This window comes from Poromitra crassiceps, assembly GCF_964638095.1.
Source record: "Poromitra crassiceps genome assembly, chromosome: 5".
Lineage (NCBI taxonomy): Eukaryota > Metazoa > Chordata > Actinopteri > Beryciformes > Melamphaidae > Poromitra > Poromitra crassiceps.
The window spans coordinates 28355958-28372429 of NC_139642.1; the positions used below are offsets into that span (position 1 = coordinate 28355958).

The window sequence follows — 16472 nt, forward strand, 5'->3', positions numbered from 1 at the left end:
GAGTTGCAATAGTCGAGGCGGGAGGAGATGAAGGCATGAATGAGGGATTGAGCAGCAGGGGGGGAGAGGCAGTGTCTGACTTTGGCGATATTGCGGAGATGGAAATATGAGGTTTTGACAACGGAGCTGACGTGGGGATCGAAGGAGAGGGTGGGGTCCAGGATTTTATCATTGTAAAGCCACATCATAATAAAGAGGATATTAATGTGATGTGTGTAGTTATTACATAGATCTACCCTCTTCATTTTACTCTCAAAGTGCACCAGATTGATGCATTTTACTTTACAATGTACAACATTTTCTTCCAGGGGGGCATGCTCCCGGACCCCCCTAGGGCGTGTGTGGACCCCTTGCCAAATGTCCCCACAACTTTCCAAATCAAACCTACGCCCTTGCTCCCCTTGATAGTTGCAAACTTGTAATATGAGAAGTTTCTGCTTCTTTGCTGCTCTCTCCTCCCTCTCTAGGTCATCACCAATAGGCCAAATCCAAGTTACTGTGACGTCCAAAGAGGTTCTGTTCTCTACATATAGACATGTCTTTCTGGTTTTCCACATAACATTGCACAACAAACTTCAGCATCACCACTGACCATTTCAACTGAGACATACAGCCACTATGGAAGGCCAGTCCCGTGTTGCTGCCCCATCCTACCTAGGATGGTCCATTTTCAACACTTTGTGCTGCTGTCTGCCTCTGGGGATTGCTGCTATTATCTGCTCCTGTAAGGTAAGTTATCTTTGCTGAATACCAAACTCATAGTCTCATAGTCACCCCCCCCCCCCCACCCCATCTTCCTGCTATCTTCTCCTGGATTGTAAGAGAACTGTAGGTGTTTTGCAGCCCACTTGATTTTACATGAATATAAATTTTCCTGATCATAAATGTTAGACTTACAGTGAAAATGAGTCACTGAGTTATAAAAGCTATAGAAAAGTTATTTATATTTAACTATATAGAACAGCTCTAGGTTTTCTCTTGATAGCTTGATGGATTTATTTGACTTAAATTGGTTAAAATGTTATATAATCACATTTCTTCATATATATTTAGCAAACTGAATGCCACTTTAATGAAAACTAATCAAAGCCATTTCTTGTTAAAGGCACAAAATGCAAATGCTGTTGGTGACTCGGCTATAGCTATGGATGCATCAAGGACAGCCAAGACCCTTAACGTCATCGGACTTGTCTGTGGAATAATTTTGATCATCATTGTCGTCGCCCTCAAAGCCACAGGGGCATGAAGTTGCCATTTTTCGCTGGCATTCGTCTATTGGAATCCCTGCTAATCTTTATGTAATCATGGACTAACGGCACCACTGATGAGACCCAGCTGTGTTTGTGCATAGGTGTGTGTGTGCGCGCGCGCACATGTGTGTGTGTGTGTGTGTGTGTGTGTGTGTGTGTGTGTGTGTGTGTGTGTGTGTGTCTGTGTATACTTCCTCTGACCTAGCCCGAATAAACAGTCCCCAGGAACCCACTTAAAACCCCTGCATGCACAGTTGTGTTGAAAGACAAACATGTACAACTGTCTGAGCAGAAAACTATGAATAATTGTCCATTTTGTTGCAATAAAGGCAAATCTATCAAGATGATTGTGTTTTTTTGTGATGAACTAAGATTTGAAGTAATATAAAAAATGAAAGATCACTGAAAAAAGGAAAATTAAAGTCAATCAACTATCCAAAAATAAATGTTGCCCAAAAATGAGAAAAACAACAATCTAACAACTGTTAGTTTGTTTCACCAGCAGCATCTCTGCAGTGTGAAAATATATAGTTCAAGTTCAACTTTATTGTCATATGTAATAAATACAATGAAATTCTTATGCCTTAACCACAAGGACCACAAGGACCAACAAAAAAAGAAAAATGTGTAAACCTACATAACAATGTAGGCTACACAGTCACATCACAGGGCAGTATACACTGTATATACAGTACATAACCACAGTACACAAATATAATATAATATAATAATAACAGTAAAGTTTTTTGGATGGGAGAAGTGAGAACATGGCATGGGCGTGGTGGCTGGTGTTCTGAGCTTTCTTTTTACAGCGAGTGGTGTAGATGTTATGGAGTTGTGGCAGTTCTGTGCTGAAGGTTTTAGCTGCTGTCTTCACAGTCCTTTGTAACCGTCTGCAGTCCTGGGCAGTCAGGTTGCTAAACCACACTGCGATACAAACCTGTCAGAACACTCAATGTTGCAGCGATAGAAATTCACAAGCACTTTGGTACTCAAGCCAAATCTCTTGAGGTGCCTCAGAAAGTACAGTCTCTGCTGTGCTTTCTTGAGGATGCAGTTGGTGTTGAGATACCATGTGACTGTGTCTGTGATGTGTATGCACAGGAATCTGACACTATCGACAATATCAGCAGATGAACGGTGATGGAAACAGGAATGGAAACTGGACTTCCTGAAGTCAACAATGATTTCTTTGATCTTACTGATGTTTAGATATAGGTTGTTATTCTGGCACTATAGGGCCTTCTTGTCACTGTCGGTTATTAGTCCAATCACTGTGGTGTCATCTGCGAATTTTATGATGATGTTATTTTTGTATTTGGCAATACAGGCATAAGTGAACAGACTGTACAATAGAGGACTGAGGCAGCAGCCCTGGGGCGCACCGGTCCTGGTGAATATTTTAGATGAGTGTGTTTTACCTATACCCACAGACTGGGGGCCTGCCTGTCAGAAAATCAAATAGCCAGTTACAGATAGAGCAGCCCAGACCAAGACCCCTGAGTTTCAACACCAGTTTTGATGGTACAATTGTATTCAAAGCCGAGCTATAATCAATAAAGAGCAATCTGACACTTTGTTGGACATGTTTGATTTTTTTTCTGCTTCTACCAAAAGCATTCATAACATCAAAAAAAAGATCTCACATACTGTAGAGCAGGGGTGTCAAACATGCGGCCCGGGGGCCAGATCCGGCCCCCCAAAGGGTCCAATGCGGCCCAAAGGATGACTTTGCAAAGTGTGAAAATTGCACTGAGAGGTCCTTCAATCCAATGTGATGCACTTGTGAAGGCTAAGAGGTACCAGGTTTCAGGAGCAAGTTCAATTAAGTTGCCTATTCATCTGTATTAATCACTAGGTCAGCTATTTTCATTACCTTTGCTTGACTATAGAGAATTGCACAGTTGCCATCAATTGTAATCAGGGGTGTAGTGATAAATACAGAGGTGGGTAAACGGGGTATCCACGGTGAGTAGTTTGCCCTCATTGATTGATACAGTGGATCTGAAAATAGGTGAGTAAATTATCTGCCTCATTTCAAAGGGGTGGGTAAATTGCGTTTACTTGCGTTTACCCTCGACTACACCCGATTGTGCTTGATGGTATCTGAGATAACCCTACATACAGTAGGGTTGTACCTGTAATTCTTTACACTAAGATAAACGGGAACATTTTGAGGTTTTGTCATTTATAGGTTATTATTGATTATTGATTTTCATTGTCTGGCCCTTGACACCAAATTGGGTCACATGTGGCCCGTGGACTAAAATGAGTCTGACACCCCTGTGTAGAGGACCTTCCCTTACCCCCTTGTTCCCCCAAAATGCCCATGCCCTTTAATAAGCATGGATGGTTTACTGAACAGGCCACCCGGGACATGCCCAGGGCCCCAAGAGCTCAGGGGGGTCCCTAAGATAGAGCCTGGTATAATGATGCTGTCACTAACTTTACATGTATACTGCCCTGCAGTTAATGGACTTAGTCATTTATATCAACACTAAAGTCCCCAAATTCACCCTATAATCACCTAAACATTTGTTTTGAAGGTGTCAACATGGCACTGTCACAGTGAGTGTACCCCTCAGTAGCACTTTAGCAACTCCCTTTGTCTCATAAATCCACCTCTGAAAATAGGGGTGGCAAACTAAAATGTATGCGTGACTTTTCACTTAACCTCCTACCACCGAAATCACCTAATGTGAGTATTTAAAATACCAAGAGGAAACTCTTAGAGAATCAGGACCTGGCAATTCATGATGGAACTATTTCTATCCAACTACTGTATCTAATATTGCTTTGGATAAAAATGTCTGCTAAATGACATAATGTAATGTACTATACATTCCAATCCTTAGTAAGAGAGACTTAATGTCCCTCAAGAAAGCTGTTTGATTACCAAGCACGAGTTGACTGTACGGTGGCATGTGCCAGTTGGCACAGCATGCTACTCATGCTGGCACTCTGTATGCTTGTACAGACAGAGCTTATCTTGCATTTAAGAAAAGGCCTGAGAGGTTTAGTGCTTGATTTGGACAGAATCCTCAACATCTTTGTTCGTTGTGGACAGCAACAAATAATTTGGCAGGAAGAATCAAGAAATAATCTGGTAAACTTATTTTATTGTCTCAAAAATATGTAAACAAAAATGCTGAGGTCAAGAGCGAATTAGCTGCTTGCATGTCTCATGTACTCAACTAAATATGAGAAATGGAGATCTCTCTCTGAAGCCACTCACGTCTCGTCTTCTCATCCAGCCTTTCTCGGTCCAGGGACCCCCAGGGGTCCTTTAGGGGGTTCTCCAGGAGGTCCCCAGAAAATGTTTTGAATATCAGGTCCGTGTCTGTAGCTTCAGCACTCCTCTCCTTCAGCAGTCCTTCAACACGAGAGAACAGGGACATCTCTCTGTGCTTCTTCTGAATTCCCTCAACTTCCTATTGTCATAAGCACACAAAGACACTTTAGATGGAGTGGGTTTGATCTCAGTGACCTCTGCTCTCAGTAAACTGACCTTAGCCTAGGGGGTCAGCCAGGATAGGGGTCCAGTGTGCAGATAGTTGGCTGCCGCTGTCAGCACATGGGCAAAGTGCCCCCAGCTTTCTGGAAGAAGACCTTTCTGTAAAAAAAAAACACACGCCCCAAATGAATTTGATTGGTCGCCGAAACTGCTTCTTCCTGAAAATGTGTGGCAATTTCTGGCAAGTAAAAAAGATGTGCTTAAGATTAGGGTTTTCTCTTATCTAACCACGACCAACTAAACCCTAACCCTAACCAAATTGTTGTATACTTGCCTAAACCTAGTATCCCTAATGTTTTATAAAAATGTGAGAGGTTTGACCAGGAATTAAACCCATCCTCAGATTGGAAGGCAAGCACTGTCCTTACCCATTAAACCACAGGACCAAGCACACCCTGAGCTGCACCTTTTTACACACCAAAACCCTCATCTTAACCAAAAAATGTGTAACGCTACTTGCCACATGTTTTCAGGAAGAAGCAGTTGTGGCGACCAATCAAATGAGTTCAGGGCATGGCTTTCTTACAGTCTTCTTACATGGTCTTCTTCCAGTAAGGCTTGTGCACATATAGAGAGGCAAAGTGAACGTCACTTCCTGCTTCAGCACTGTACCAGAGATTTTCTTCTGCAATTTATTTTCCCATAGACATTTCATAAAATGCCTATAAAGATAGTTTTACTTGGTAAAACCAAACGGTTCAACTATATTTAGAATCGGGAGAGACCATAGGACATTTCTCGCAGACCAAAACTTAAAAAAACATAGAAAAAATATTGTCTTTAAACCCGCATTTTTTCTTACATTTTAGTCCAAGTTAAATGTTATGTGGTCTCTCCTTTTTCTAAATATATCTGAACCGTTTGGTTTGAACAAGTAAAACTATTGTTATAAGCATTTTACGAAATGTCTATGGGGGGAAAATGGCGGATGAAAATCTCTGGTACAGTGCTGAAGCAGGAAGTGACGTTCCACTTTGGCTCTCTATACTTACTATAAACATCCAGAATGATAATGCATCTTCCCCACAAATAGCCCTCAAAGCCATTGTGGTTCAGACATTGATTCAAGATTCAAGATTCAAGATTTTTATTGTCACTCCGTAGTACAAGTATCACGTGTGAAATTATTGTGCTGTAGACTCCGTTACAACATAGTGCAAAAAAAAAAATAGTGGCGTATTCACTGCACATATGTGCAAATGGCATGAACATACTTTAAACATAATAACATTCTGTTAGGTGCAAGTAGTATACCTAATTAAACATACTATTGAACATTAGTCATACATGATGGTAGCAGCTGCAGTGCGGTACAGTACGGCTACTACACTATTTGTACATGTTAACCCATTGATACCTGATGCAGTATTTGTGTGGGTACCCCTTTAAGACCGCGAACCACGTCACGCGGTCTTAAAGGGATACACACACAAATGAGGGATATACACGCAAATGCTGCATCAGGTATCAATGGGTTAAGGAGTCTCGTGGCCTGCGAGAAGAAACTGTCCCTCAAGCGATTTGTGCGTGCTCTTGGGACCCTGTATCTCCTCCCTGAGGGTAGCAGGGAGAACAGACTGTTGTGGGGGTGGTTTGTGTCTTTGATGATCTTCAGGGACCTCCTGAGGCACCGCTGGTTGTACAGATCTTGCAGTTGTGGCAGCTCACATCCTGTTACGTGCTGGATGATGTGCCATTGCCTGGCACATCTGATTTACTGGCACGACAACTGGGACATGATGAATGGAGGCCATTTCCCTGCTTTTGGTCAATCGTCTGCTGGGGATTGCTGTTATAGTCAACTCTAGCAGGTACCTATTTTTACTTAGTCCAGCATTAATTTATAAGACAACTGATCCATCATACCATCTGGCTGCTGTTAAGAATATTGTGAATCAGTTTGATCGGATGTGAGAAATTCTGCTTGCCTTAAGAGAAGAGCACCAATTGTGATTTCCCTGTGTGACATCAATGACTGCCATGATCCTAAACTATTAAAATTGCATTATCTTGCTTCACAATTTACCAAGTGCAATATGACTTCAGTTATGTGTTAATGCACAAGGAGGTGCCAAATGCAGACATGACTCCCATTGATAGTTGCAAAATTGTAATATGAGAAATTTCTGCCTCTTTTCCGCTGTCTCCTCCCTCTCTAGCGCATTTCCTCCAATCAGCCAAGTCCAAGCTTTAGGATGTGTAAGAGGTGCTGTTCTTTACATAATACATACTGTAGTAGTGTCTTGTCTTTCTGGTTTTCCACATAACTTTCACCCTTATCCACCCCCTTGTTTTTGCAAACCACATGCCAGAATGAATAAAAGGTTGTCGCTCCCAACCCCCACAACCTATTGGGTCCAGATTACACAACTTCAGCATCACCACCACTTCAACTGAGACACACAGCCACCATGGAAGGCCAGTCCCGTGTTGCTGCCCCATCCTACCTCGCATGGTCCATCATCAATGCTTTCTGCTGCTGTTTCCCTCTTGGGGTTGCTGCTATTATCTACTCCTGTAATGTAAGTGATCTTTCCTGAATACCAAACTCATAGTCTCATAGTTTTTTTCCATCTTCATCTTCCTGCTATCTGCTCCTGGATAGAGAACTGTAGGTGTTTTACAGCCCATGTGATTTTACATGAATATACAGTACATTTTCCTGATCATAAATGTTAGCCTTATAGTCAAATTGAGTCACTGAGTTATAAAAGCACAAAAGTTGTTTATATTTAACTGTATAGAGCATCTCTAGTTTTTCTCTGGATGGCTTGATGGATTTATTTTACTTAAATTGGTTAAAATGTTATATAATCACAGTTCTTCAGTCATATATATTTAGCAAAGGGAATGCCCCCTTAATGAAAACTAATTAAAGCCATTTCTTGTTAAAGGCAGACAATGCAAATGCTGTTGGTGACTCAGCTAGAGCTACGGATGCATCAAGGACAGCCAAGACCCTTAACATCATCGGACTTGTCTGTGGAATAATTGTGTACATCATTATCATCGCCCTCTTTGCCACGGGGAATGGAATGATGCTTCACGTGCAGTCGTCTATCAAGGACAGCCAAGGGGTCCGATTTTAGCCTGCTACATTAGGGTGGGCTGGTAGGGGGCAACTTTGGCGGTAGGTTGCCAGAGGTTGTCGGTTCTGGGATGGGGATTAAGTTGTATTATATTCAAATTTAACATGACCTAGCCCCATTAAATATTCCCCAGGAAACCACTTAAGATAGTTAGTGTTGAAAGAAAAACATGTACAACTGTCTGAGCAGAAAACTATGAATAATTGTCCATTTTGTTGCAATAAAGACAAATTTATCAACATGATTGTTTTTTGTGTGATGAACAATACTAATATTGACACATCACAACCTCTCAGTACTGCATATGAGCTGTTACCACCAGGCAGGAGGCACAGGGTACTGCCCCTGCGGATCTCCCATGCCCAGATATCTTTTATACCATCCAGCATAGCTCTGCTAAATAAACTATAAAGACACACAATAGCTTTGACGCACATGTTTTGGTTCTGCCCCAATATATTTTCATTTTGGAAATCAATTTTTGATTCTATTTCTACAGTATTAAAAATAACCATTGACCCTTCCCCGTTTATTGCACTTTTCGGCCTTCCACCTAAAAACATCTTCCTTCCCAAGCCCCAGAAAGATGCTCTGGCCTTTTCGATGTTAATAGCCAAGCGTCTGATTCTTATGGGATGGAAATCCACTCAACCACCCTCTCATGTACAGTGGATGAGAGACTTAATGAGTTGCTTACATCTTGAAAAGATCAGATATACTAGACAAAACAAGGCAGATACATTTACTTCTCTCTGGAACCCATTTATTTCTCTTTTTTCCCCTCTCCCTGCTAGTGACCTCACCCCCGTAGTGGCTCCCCTAGTTTAAGTTTAAGTTCCTAGTCAATAGTCATAGTAAATATTCTTACAAATCTTCTATCGTACTACCAGAGATAACCTCTTTGTTTGTTTTTGTTTGTTTGTTTGTTTTTGTTTTAGATGTATGTCATGTTATTTTTCTTTTTCATTTTCTTTTTTTTCTTCTCCTTCGTTAATTGCTGTCAGGGTTGTGGGTGGGGGGAAGGGATTTTGTTGTATAATTTTTTTTATGTCTTTTAGGTATAACCTGCTATTTACTGTTGTCTGAGATCTCTTGCTTGTCTGGCTGAAAAAATAATAAAAATTGATAAAAAAAGAAAAGAAAAGACACACAATAGCAATTTAATATTTGTTTTATCACCAGGGTTGGTGTGAAGCACTTTGGGAGCAAACACTGTACTGTATTGTATTATGTATTGTATTGCACTGAACGGTCTTGTACTGTATATGTTTCGTCTGACTGCCACAGATGCAAAAAGAATTATCGAAATGACAATAAATCTAATCTAATCTATAAAAAATTAACACAGGTCACTGAAAAAAGGAAAATTAAAGTCAATCAACTATCCAAAAATGAATGTTGCCCAAAAATGAAAAAACAGGAACCAATCTAACAGCTGTGTTAGTTTGCTTCACCAGCAGCATCTCTGCAGTGTGATCATATATAGTTCAAGTTTAACTTTATTGTCCTATCTATAAATACAATTAAATTCGTATGCCTTAACCCACAAGGACATGATCACAAAAGACCGACAAAAAAGAAAAAGAAAAGGTGTAAAGCTACATAACTACACAGTCCTCACAGGGCTATACACTCAGTGTATATACATAACCACAGTACACAAATCATATAATATAATATAATATTTAAGCAATATAGCATGAGAGCCAGTGTGTTGTGGCATATATATCCCGCTGATCAGCTGTTATCCCACGAGGCCGCAGGCCGAGTGGGATAACTGCTGAGCAGCGGGATATACAGTATGCCACAACACACGCAGCTCGAGTGCTATATTGCTTTTATAAAACGGTTTCCAAGTATGATAATATAATAATAATAATAATACTATAAGTCCGACTGGCATGGCATTCTGATAGAGTCAGTTGAAACACTACTGTAAGGCGGGACCTCTAGCAAGAAGATAGACGTGTGGGTGATTTGATTGGATCGTTCTGGAGACTGAAGTTGACATTGGCCAATCCTGGCGCTTGCTGAGAAGCTGAGAGCTTTCTGCAAAGCCCGACACCAACTAACGTTACGTCTTATTTAGAAATGCGGGGTTAACAGCCTTTTTTTTTGCAAAGAAGACATTAGCCCGCGTCTATTCTTGTACAAAACATAATTTTCTGCGAAGTATTAGTAAAGTTATAAGCGAAGATCGATTCACAAGGATCTGACAGCTGTCTCCACCATTTTGTTTTTTCTACATTGTCATTTGAGGTAACCAAAGCCTTTTAGTGAGAGAGTTGCGCCATCATGCGTCATGGCTCTTCAAATAATAATCAATGGCCATGGGTTATGAGAGTGGTATACGGTATTTATACCATGGCTGTGAACCAATCAGATTGCTTGATTTGAGAGAGCCGTTTTATAAAATATAATATACCGGTAATATAATATAATATAATATAATATAAACTTTGAAAGCTTTTGTTAGGGGACAACTTATTTCATATCATGCTAGTGAAAATAAAAGGAAATCAAAATGTACCACAGAAATAATAGACAAAATTAAAACAATTGATCAGTTACAGTAATTACATTCAACAACACCGTCTGAGGAGCTGCATAGGGAGCGGATTTTATTACAGACTGAATTTGATTCTCTGACTAGTGATCACGCCGAAGATCTTCATCTGAGATCACGTCAGTCTCAGTACGAACACGGAGAGCGGGCTGGCAAACTCCTATGCCACCAATTGAAACAATCCGCTGCAACACTATTACAGATCAGCAAGGAATCAATGACCAGTTCAAATCTTTGTATAAGGACTTGTACACCTCTGAGGAGAGCGACAGTGAATGGGTGGAAGAGTTTTTCGCTAATTTAGTGATGCTGTCATTGGATGTTGGATGAGGCAGACAAATCCTATTTAGAATGTGACATACAGGTAACAGAAGCCGAGATAGACAGTGCAATCAAGAAAATGAAGCCAGGGAAAGGGCCTGGCCCTGACGGGTACCCGACCGAGTTCTACAAAAGGTTCTCTGCCAAATTAACTCCTCTGTTGCGTAAGGTATTTGGAGAGGTCCTTGTTACAAAATCTCTCCCCCCCAACTATGACACAGGCTACAATATCGGTTCTTCTTAAAAATAATAAAAACCCACTTAAGTGTGAATCATATCGTCTGATCAGTTTACTCGACTGTGACTATAAGATCCTGGCTAAGGTACTTGCAGCTAGAATATAACCGGTCATGAGTAAGATAATACATCCGGACCAGACCGGTTCTGTTGCTGGCAGACAGCTATCTAGCAACCTCCGCCACCTATTCAATGTGATCCATTTGCCAAACGCTAATATAAATCCAGAGATTTTTCTTTTCTTTTCCTTTGTGTGAGAGTACATTGAGAGTGAAGCGAACCGGAGCCAATTTCCTTGTATGTGTACATACTTGGCCAATAAAGCTGATTTTGATTCTGAGATTTTGTTGTCACTGGATCCCCACAAAGCCTTTGATATAATTGAATATCCTTTTCTGTTCTCAGCACTTGAGAGGTTTGATTTTGGCCCCTGGATTAGAATTCTATACACCATTCCTCAATCATCTGTATGAACAAACAATAATATCAAAATACTGTATTTCCCTCTTTTCCGGGGGGCGAGGCAGGGCTTCCCTCTTTCCCCCTTGCTCTTCGATGTTGCCATTGAGACGCAGCTATCGGCAACTCAAGCAGAGGCCATAGCTTTTTCCACGTTATTGGCTAGACTTCTCAGCTGGAAGAAGGTAGTGCCACCGTCCCATAAACGTTGGATGGAGGTGGTGATGGCTCACCTCAAACTTGAGCACCTTAAATACATAATCCGAGGCTCCTCTCACAAGTTCTACAAAACCTGGCAACCCTTTCTATTTTATTTTGAACACGAATACAACTTTCCATAACTTATTTTTTTCTTCTTTTTACACCCCCACCCCCGAGCACAACTGATAATGTTAGTATATGGAGTGTGTGTGTGTGTGTGTGTGTGTGTGTGTGTCTGTGTGTGTGTGTGTGTGTGTGTGTGTGTGTACACGTGCACACGAACGTGTTTGTGGTATATTTATTTTATTAAACTTGATTACAGGCTCGTAGCCCACAGAGTAAAGACAGTACATTACATATCAATATAAAGAAGGAAAGAAAAGAAAGATACATTTAAGAACACATGACACAGGCTCAAAGGCTAAAAGAGGCACTCAAGCCAGTGTTCGTAGACGAGTACCTGACTGAGCTACGGCCACGATCTGTCATCAGTTCAATGATGTCATTCAGAGAGCGCTCAAGTCTGCTCATGAATTTAAAGGTCAGGCTCCTCAACAGGGCCATGAAGGTGGTAAGGCCAAGGTTACAAAAAAGCTCACTGGCTCTGGTACTCCTGGGTTTATTCAACAGAATCCTAAGGCAGTCATTGTATGCTACTTGCAGCTTACGCAAGCTCTCCTTCTTATAGTTCACCCAGAGGGGAGCTGTATAGAGAGGGGTGCAGTAGGCTCTAAACAGGTTCACCTTGACATCAACAGTACAAAAGTGAAATTTCCTGACCAGCATATTAGCTTGGACATAGAGCATCCTCAATCGTGTCAGTGATAATGTGCCCCAGGTATTTTGTACTGTTGGACACACACAGGGTTTGCCCAGAGAGGTAAAACGCAGGAAACTTAAGTTCCAGGTCTTCCTTAGTCCTACATATCATTACCACACTCTTTTCGGCATTGTACTTAACATCAAAATCAACCCCATACATAGACTAAGCAGATATTAAGCAGCTGTTGAAATAATGTGAAATAATGTATAATGTGGAAGTATGTTTTGTGTTAATTTTCATGTTGAATGTTGCATAATTTTGAAAAAGTCAATAAAAATATTTGAATTATAATATAATATAATATAATATAATATAATATAATATAATATAATATAATATAATATATAACCAAAGTGACAAGTGCATCGCAGTGCGAAAGGTTTAGCTGTTCAGCAACCTGACTGTCTGGGGGAAGAAATTAGTGACTGAGATGGGTGGTGTGTGATTTGATGCTCCGATAACGTTTTTTGGATAGGAGCAGTGAGAACAGGGCATGGGCGGGGGTGGCTGGTGTCCTGAGCTTTCTTTTTATAGTGAGTGGTGTAGATGTTATGGTGTTGTGGCAGTTCTGTGCTGATGATTTTAGCTGCTGTCTTCACAGTCCTTTGTAACCGTCTGCAGTCCTGGGCAGTCAGGTTGCCGAACCACCCTGCAATACAAACCTGTCAGAACACTCAATGTTGCAGCGAGAGAAATTCACAAGCACTTTGGTACTCGAGCCAAATCTCTTGAGGTGCCTCAGAAAGTACAGTCTCTGCTGTACTTTCTTGAGGATGCAGTTGGTGTTGAGATACCATGTGAGTGTGTCTGTCATGTAGGGCTGGGCGATTAATCGAATTTTAATCATGATTACGATTTGGGCTGTCCACGATTATGAAAACAAGATAATCGACATACAATGATTTTGCGGCTCTTGTCACTCTCGTTCTGTCTTGTGTTGTAAATCAAGCGCACCCCTTCCTTTGCAGCGGTGTGCTCGGCCCCTCCCCCAAAGCCCAAAACACACACACACCGCTCGAGTTGGGAATGACTGTCATGTGAACAGAGAGCCACACTGCACGTTTCTCCTCCCCGCTTATTTCCGTGGTAGCACAAGAATAAGATGAGAGAAGTCACAGAAAGAGAGCCGCTGGTCGAGAGGAGAGGTAAAACAACGTATGTGTGGTGGAAACACTATGGTTTCGCTGAGTTTAAAGGTCCACACATCAAGAGCGATGCGAATATACAGCACGGAATTGCGATGCGAGTTTTGACCCACCTGTCAATCACAGCCACAGACTTGGAACAAACAGCGCAAGATATGCGCGGTCGTGGCAGCACACAACCTCTCCCTCTTTGTTTAATCACTTGAAATCCACTCACAAAGTGGTCTATGACCAAGCAATAAACGCTAAACGAACAAAAATACAAAGCCCCATCTAGTTACTGCCACCGCATACAGTCATCGATTCAGGACACTCTTTACAATGCGACCGCATATTCAACAGCTAACGAGCTCACAGATAAACATTAACAATAGCCTATTATGAACCTAAACGACGTAAGTCGCTTTGGATAAAAGCATCTGCCAAATGAGTAATTTAATGTAATGTAAACGAACGTTACTCAATAGCGTTCTCATTTGGTTAGTTTTGAGGTTTAAGGACTACTAGTTCAGATGTTTACCAACATATTGAATGTAGATTAATAGTTGCAGTTGGTTGTGGCATTTCACTGCAACATAGTAGGCCTATACTGTATATTTATTTTAGTTTTTATTTTATTTCTAAATCTTTGCACTTTTATTTATTTTCACTTATTTATTTTCAATTATATCTAAAATCCAAAGACATCCAATGTTAAATAAAAAGGCAGTGTAAATGTTGAATAAATTCATGATGTTCTCAATGTCAATGAGTAATCGTGTTAAATAATCGTGATCTCAATATCAATCAAAATAATCGTGATTATGATTTTTGCCATAATCGTGCAGCCTTACTGTCATGTGTATGCACAGGAATCTGACACTATCGACAATATCAGCAGATGAGTGGTGATGGAAACGGGAATGTAATTTTCTCTGGACTTCCTGAAGTCGACAATGGTTTCTTTGGTATTACTGATGTTTAGAGAGAGGTTGTTATTCTGGCACCATAGGGCCCTCTCGTCACTGTCGGTTATTAGGCCAATCTGCGATTTTATGATGATTGAATTTTCGTATTTGGCGATACAGGCATAAGTGTACAATAGAGGACTGAGGCAGCCGCCCTGGGGCACGCCAGTCCTGGTGAATATTTCAGATGAGCCTGTTTTACCTACAGTATATGCACAGACTGGTCTGAAAATCAAATAGCCAGTTACAGAGAGCACCCCAGACCAAGACCACTGAGTTTCAACACCTGTTTGGATGGTACAATTGTATTCAAAGCTATAATCAATAAAGAGCAATCTGAGACGTTGGACATGTATGTTGAATATGTTTCTGGGCTGCAGGGCGTCACGTGACTTGCAATACCGAGCTTGGCCTCCATGTTCAATTTGCTTGAGGGCCCAGAGCTGTTCCGAGGGCTTGGGTGCCCCTGTGTGCTGTCTCCCGGCTGCTGTGAGAGTGAATGGGGGTTAGTCCCCAAGTAAGTAAGACAACAGAGATTCCCCTGTGCTTCCCGACTACAGTCTGGAGGCTGAGCAGAAAAGACCAACACAAGACCTATTTACCCCATCAGGTCCGTGTCTGTAGCTTCAGCACTCCTCTCCTTCAGCAGTCCTTCAACACGGAAGAACAGGGACATCTCTCTGTGCTTCTTCTGAATTCCCTCAACTTCCTATTGTCATGAACACACAAAGACACACATGTACACGCAAGAAACATGAAAGCTGGTGCCTGTGACTCACTCACAAATAATACCTTGCCACTCCTGCAGATTAATCCAACAAATAAAACAAAGAATGACAAACCATGATTTTACCAAAACAATCTCTAAAGCCAAGTCCCAAAGAATAATTTATAATCACAAATAGCAGGCTGGTAAAACTTCCCGGGCATTAATAGCTGGTGATGACTATAGATGGAGGGAAGGTCCTTACATCAGGGGAGAGCAGCCCTCTGCTCGGTCTGTGCAGCCTGTCAAGCAGGGAGGTAGCATGAGATCCTGCAGGGGTCCCATGTAAGTCCCATGGAGGTCCCCCCTGGCCTGGGAACCACGCGCTCAGCTTGGGCTCCTGTCCAGAGGGGACAACACCCAGTCTGGCCTGAAACAGCTCACCCAGACACGCCTGCAACACCTGAGAAACACAATTCAACAAACACACTTCATATAGTGAAACCTACCGCTGTTGCACTACACTGGTATATGAAAGTGGACACTAATGGAAATTCAAAGTTCAGTCTCATTTGGGGGTTAATTTGAAATCCCCAAATTAAAATTGTTCTCGCAGCCATTTCTCCAAAGCTTTAAGGATTCACAGACATTTTATGTATATGTATTAGAGATCGGAATTGTACAAAATCAACTACAAGGGTTAGGGTTAGGGTTAGGGTTCCTCTCTTCTTTTGTGGAGTGTTCGAACTGAGAACTAGAACATCACCTTTATATATATATATATATATATATATATATATATATATATATATATATATATATATATATATATATTTATGTATATATATATATATATATATATATATATATATATATATATATATATATATATATATATATACTGTACATAATATATATATATATTCTGTGTGTGTGTATATATATATATCCTGCAGGGGTATATATATGGCCCCCATATTACATGCCCACACGTGGACATGTATGACTGTCAGTTAAATTTCCATTGAAAATGTGACTGGATGCAGCTGACGGCAACAGGGCGAGTACAATATAATATAGATGGGGAGATAACAGGAGAGAGTGAAAGCTATTACCAAGTATATGCACTACATTCTCTCCTTGGGCTAACTTCCAGTCATTGAAATCTTAGTGAAATCACACAATCTACTCATTTTGCTGGGGAGTTGAGGCGG

The 16472-nt window shown here is 41.0% G+C and overlaps 1 protein-coding gene and 1 long non-coding RNA gene across 3 annotated transcripts in view; one reads left to right on the forward strand and one right to left on the reverse strand.

Annotated features, from left to right (window-relative positions):
- ttc12 (tetratricopeptide repeat domain 12) overlaps positions 1–5194 on the reverse strand; it is a gene marked incomplete at its 5' end in the record, with an annotated part of 37057 nt that extends 31863 nt beyond the window's left edge. Inside the window, 2 exon segments of the mRNA XM_083636602.1 lie at positions 4486–4681; positions 5159–5194. Coding sequence (XP_083492728.1) covers positions 4486–4681; positions 5159–5194 — 232 coding nt within the window.
- Positions 5195–6452: 1258 nt separating this feature from the next.
- LOC310777118 lies at positions 6453–8834 on the forward strand. Of its 2 annotated transcripts, none has more exons than XR_014552724.1 (4): positions 6453–6575; positions 6924–6970; positions 7077–7286; positions 7659–8834. It is a non-coding gene; the product is annotated as an uncharacterized lncRNA (long non-coding RNA). The 2 variants fall into 2 exon arrangements; XR_014552725.1 differs by having other exon boundaries at positions 6924–6963.
- Positions 8835–16472: the final 7638 nt, after the last annotated feature.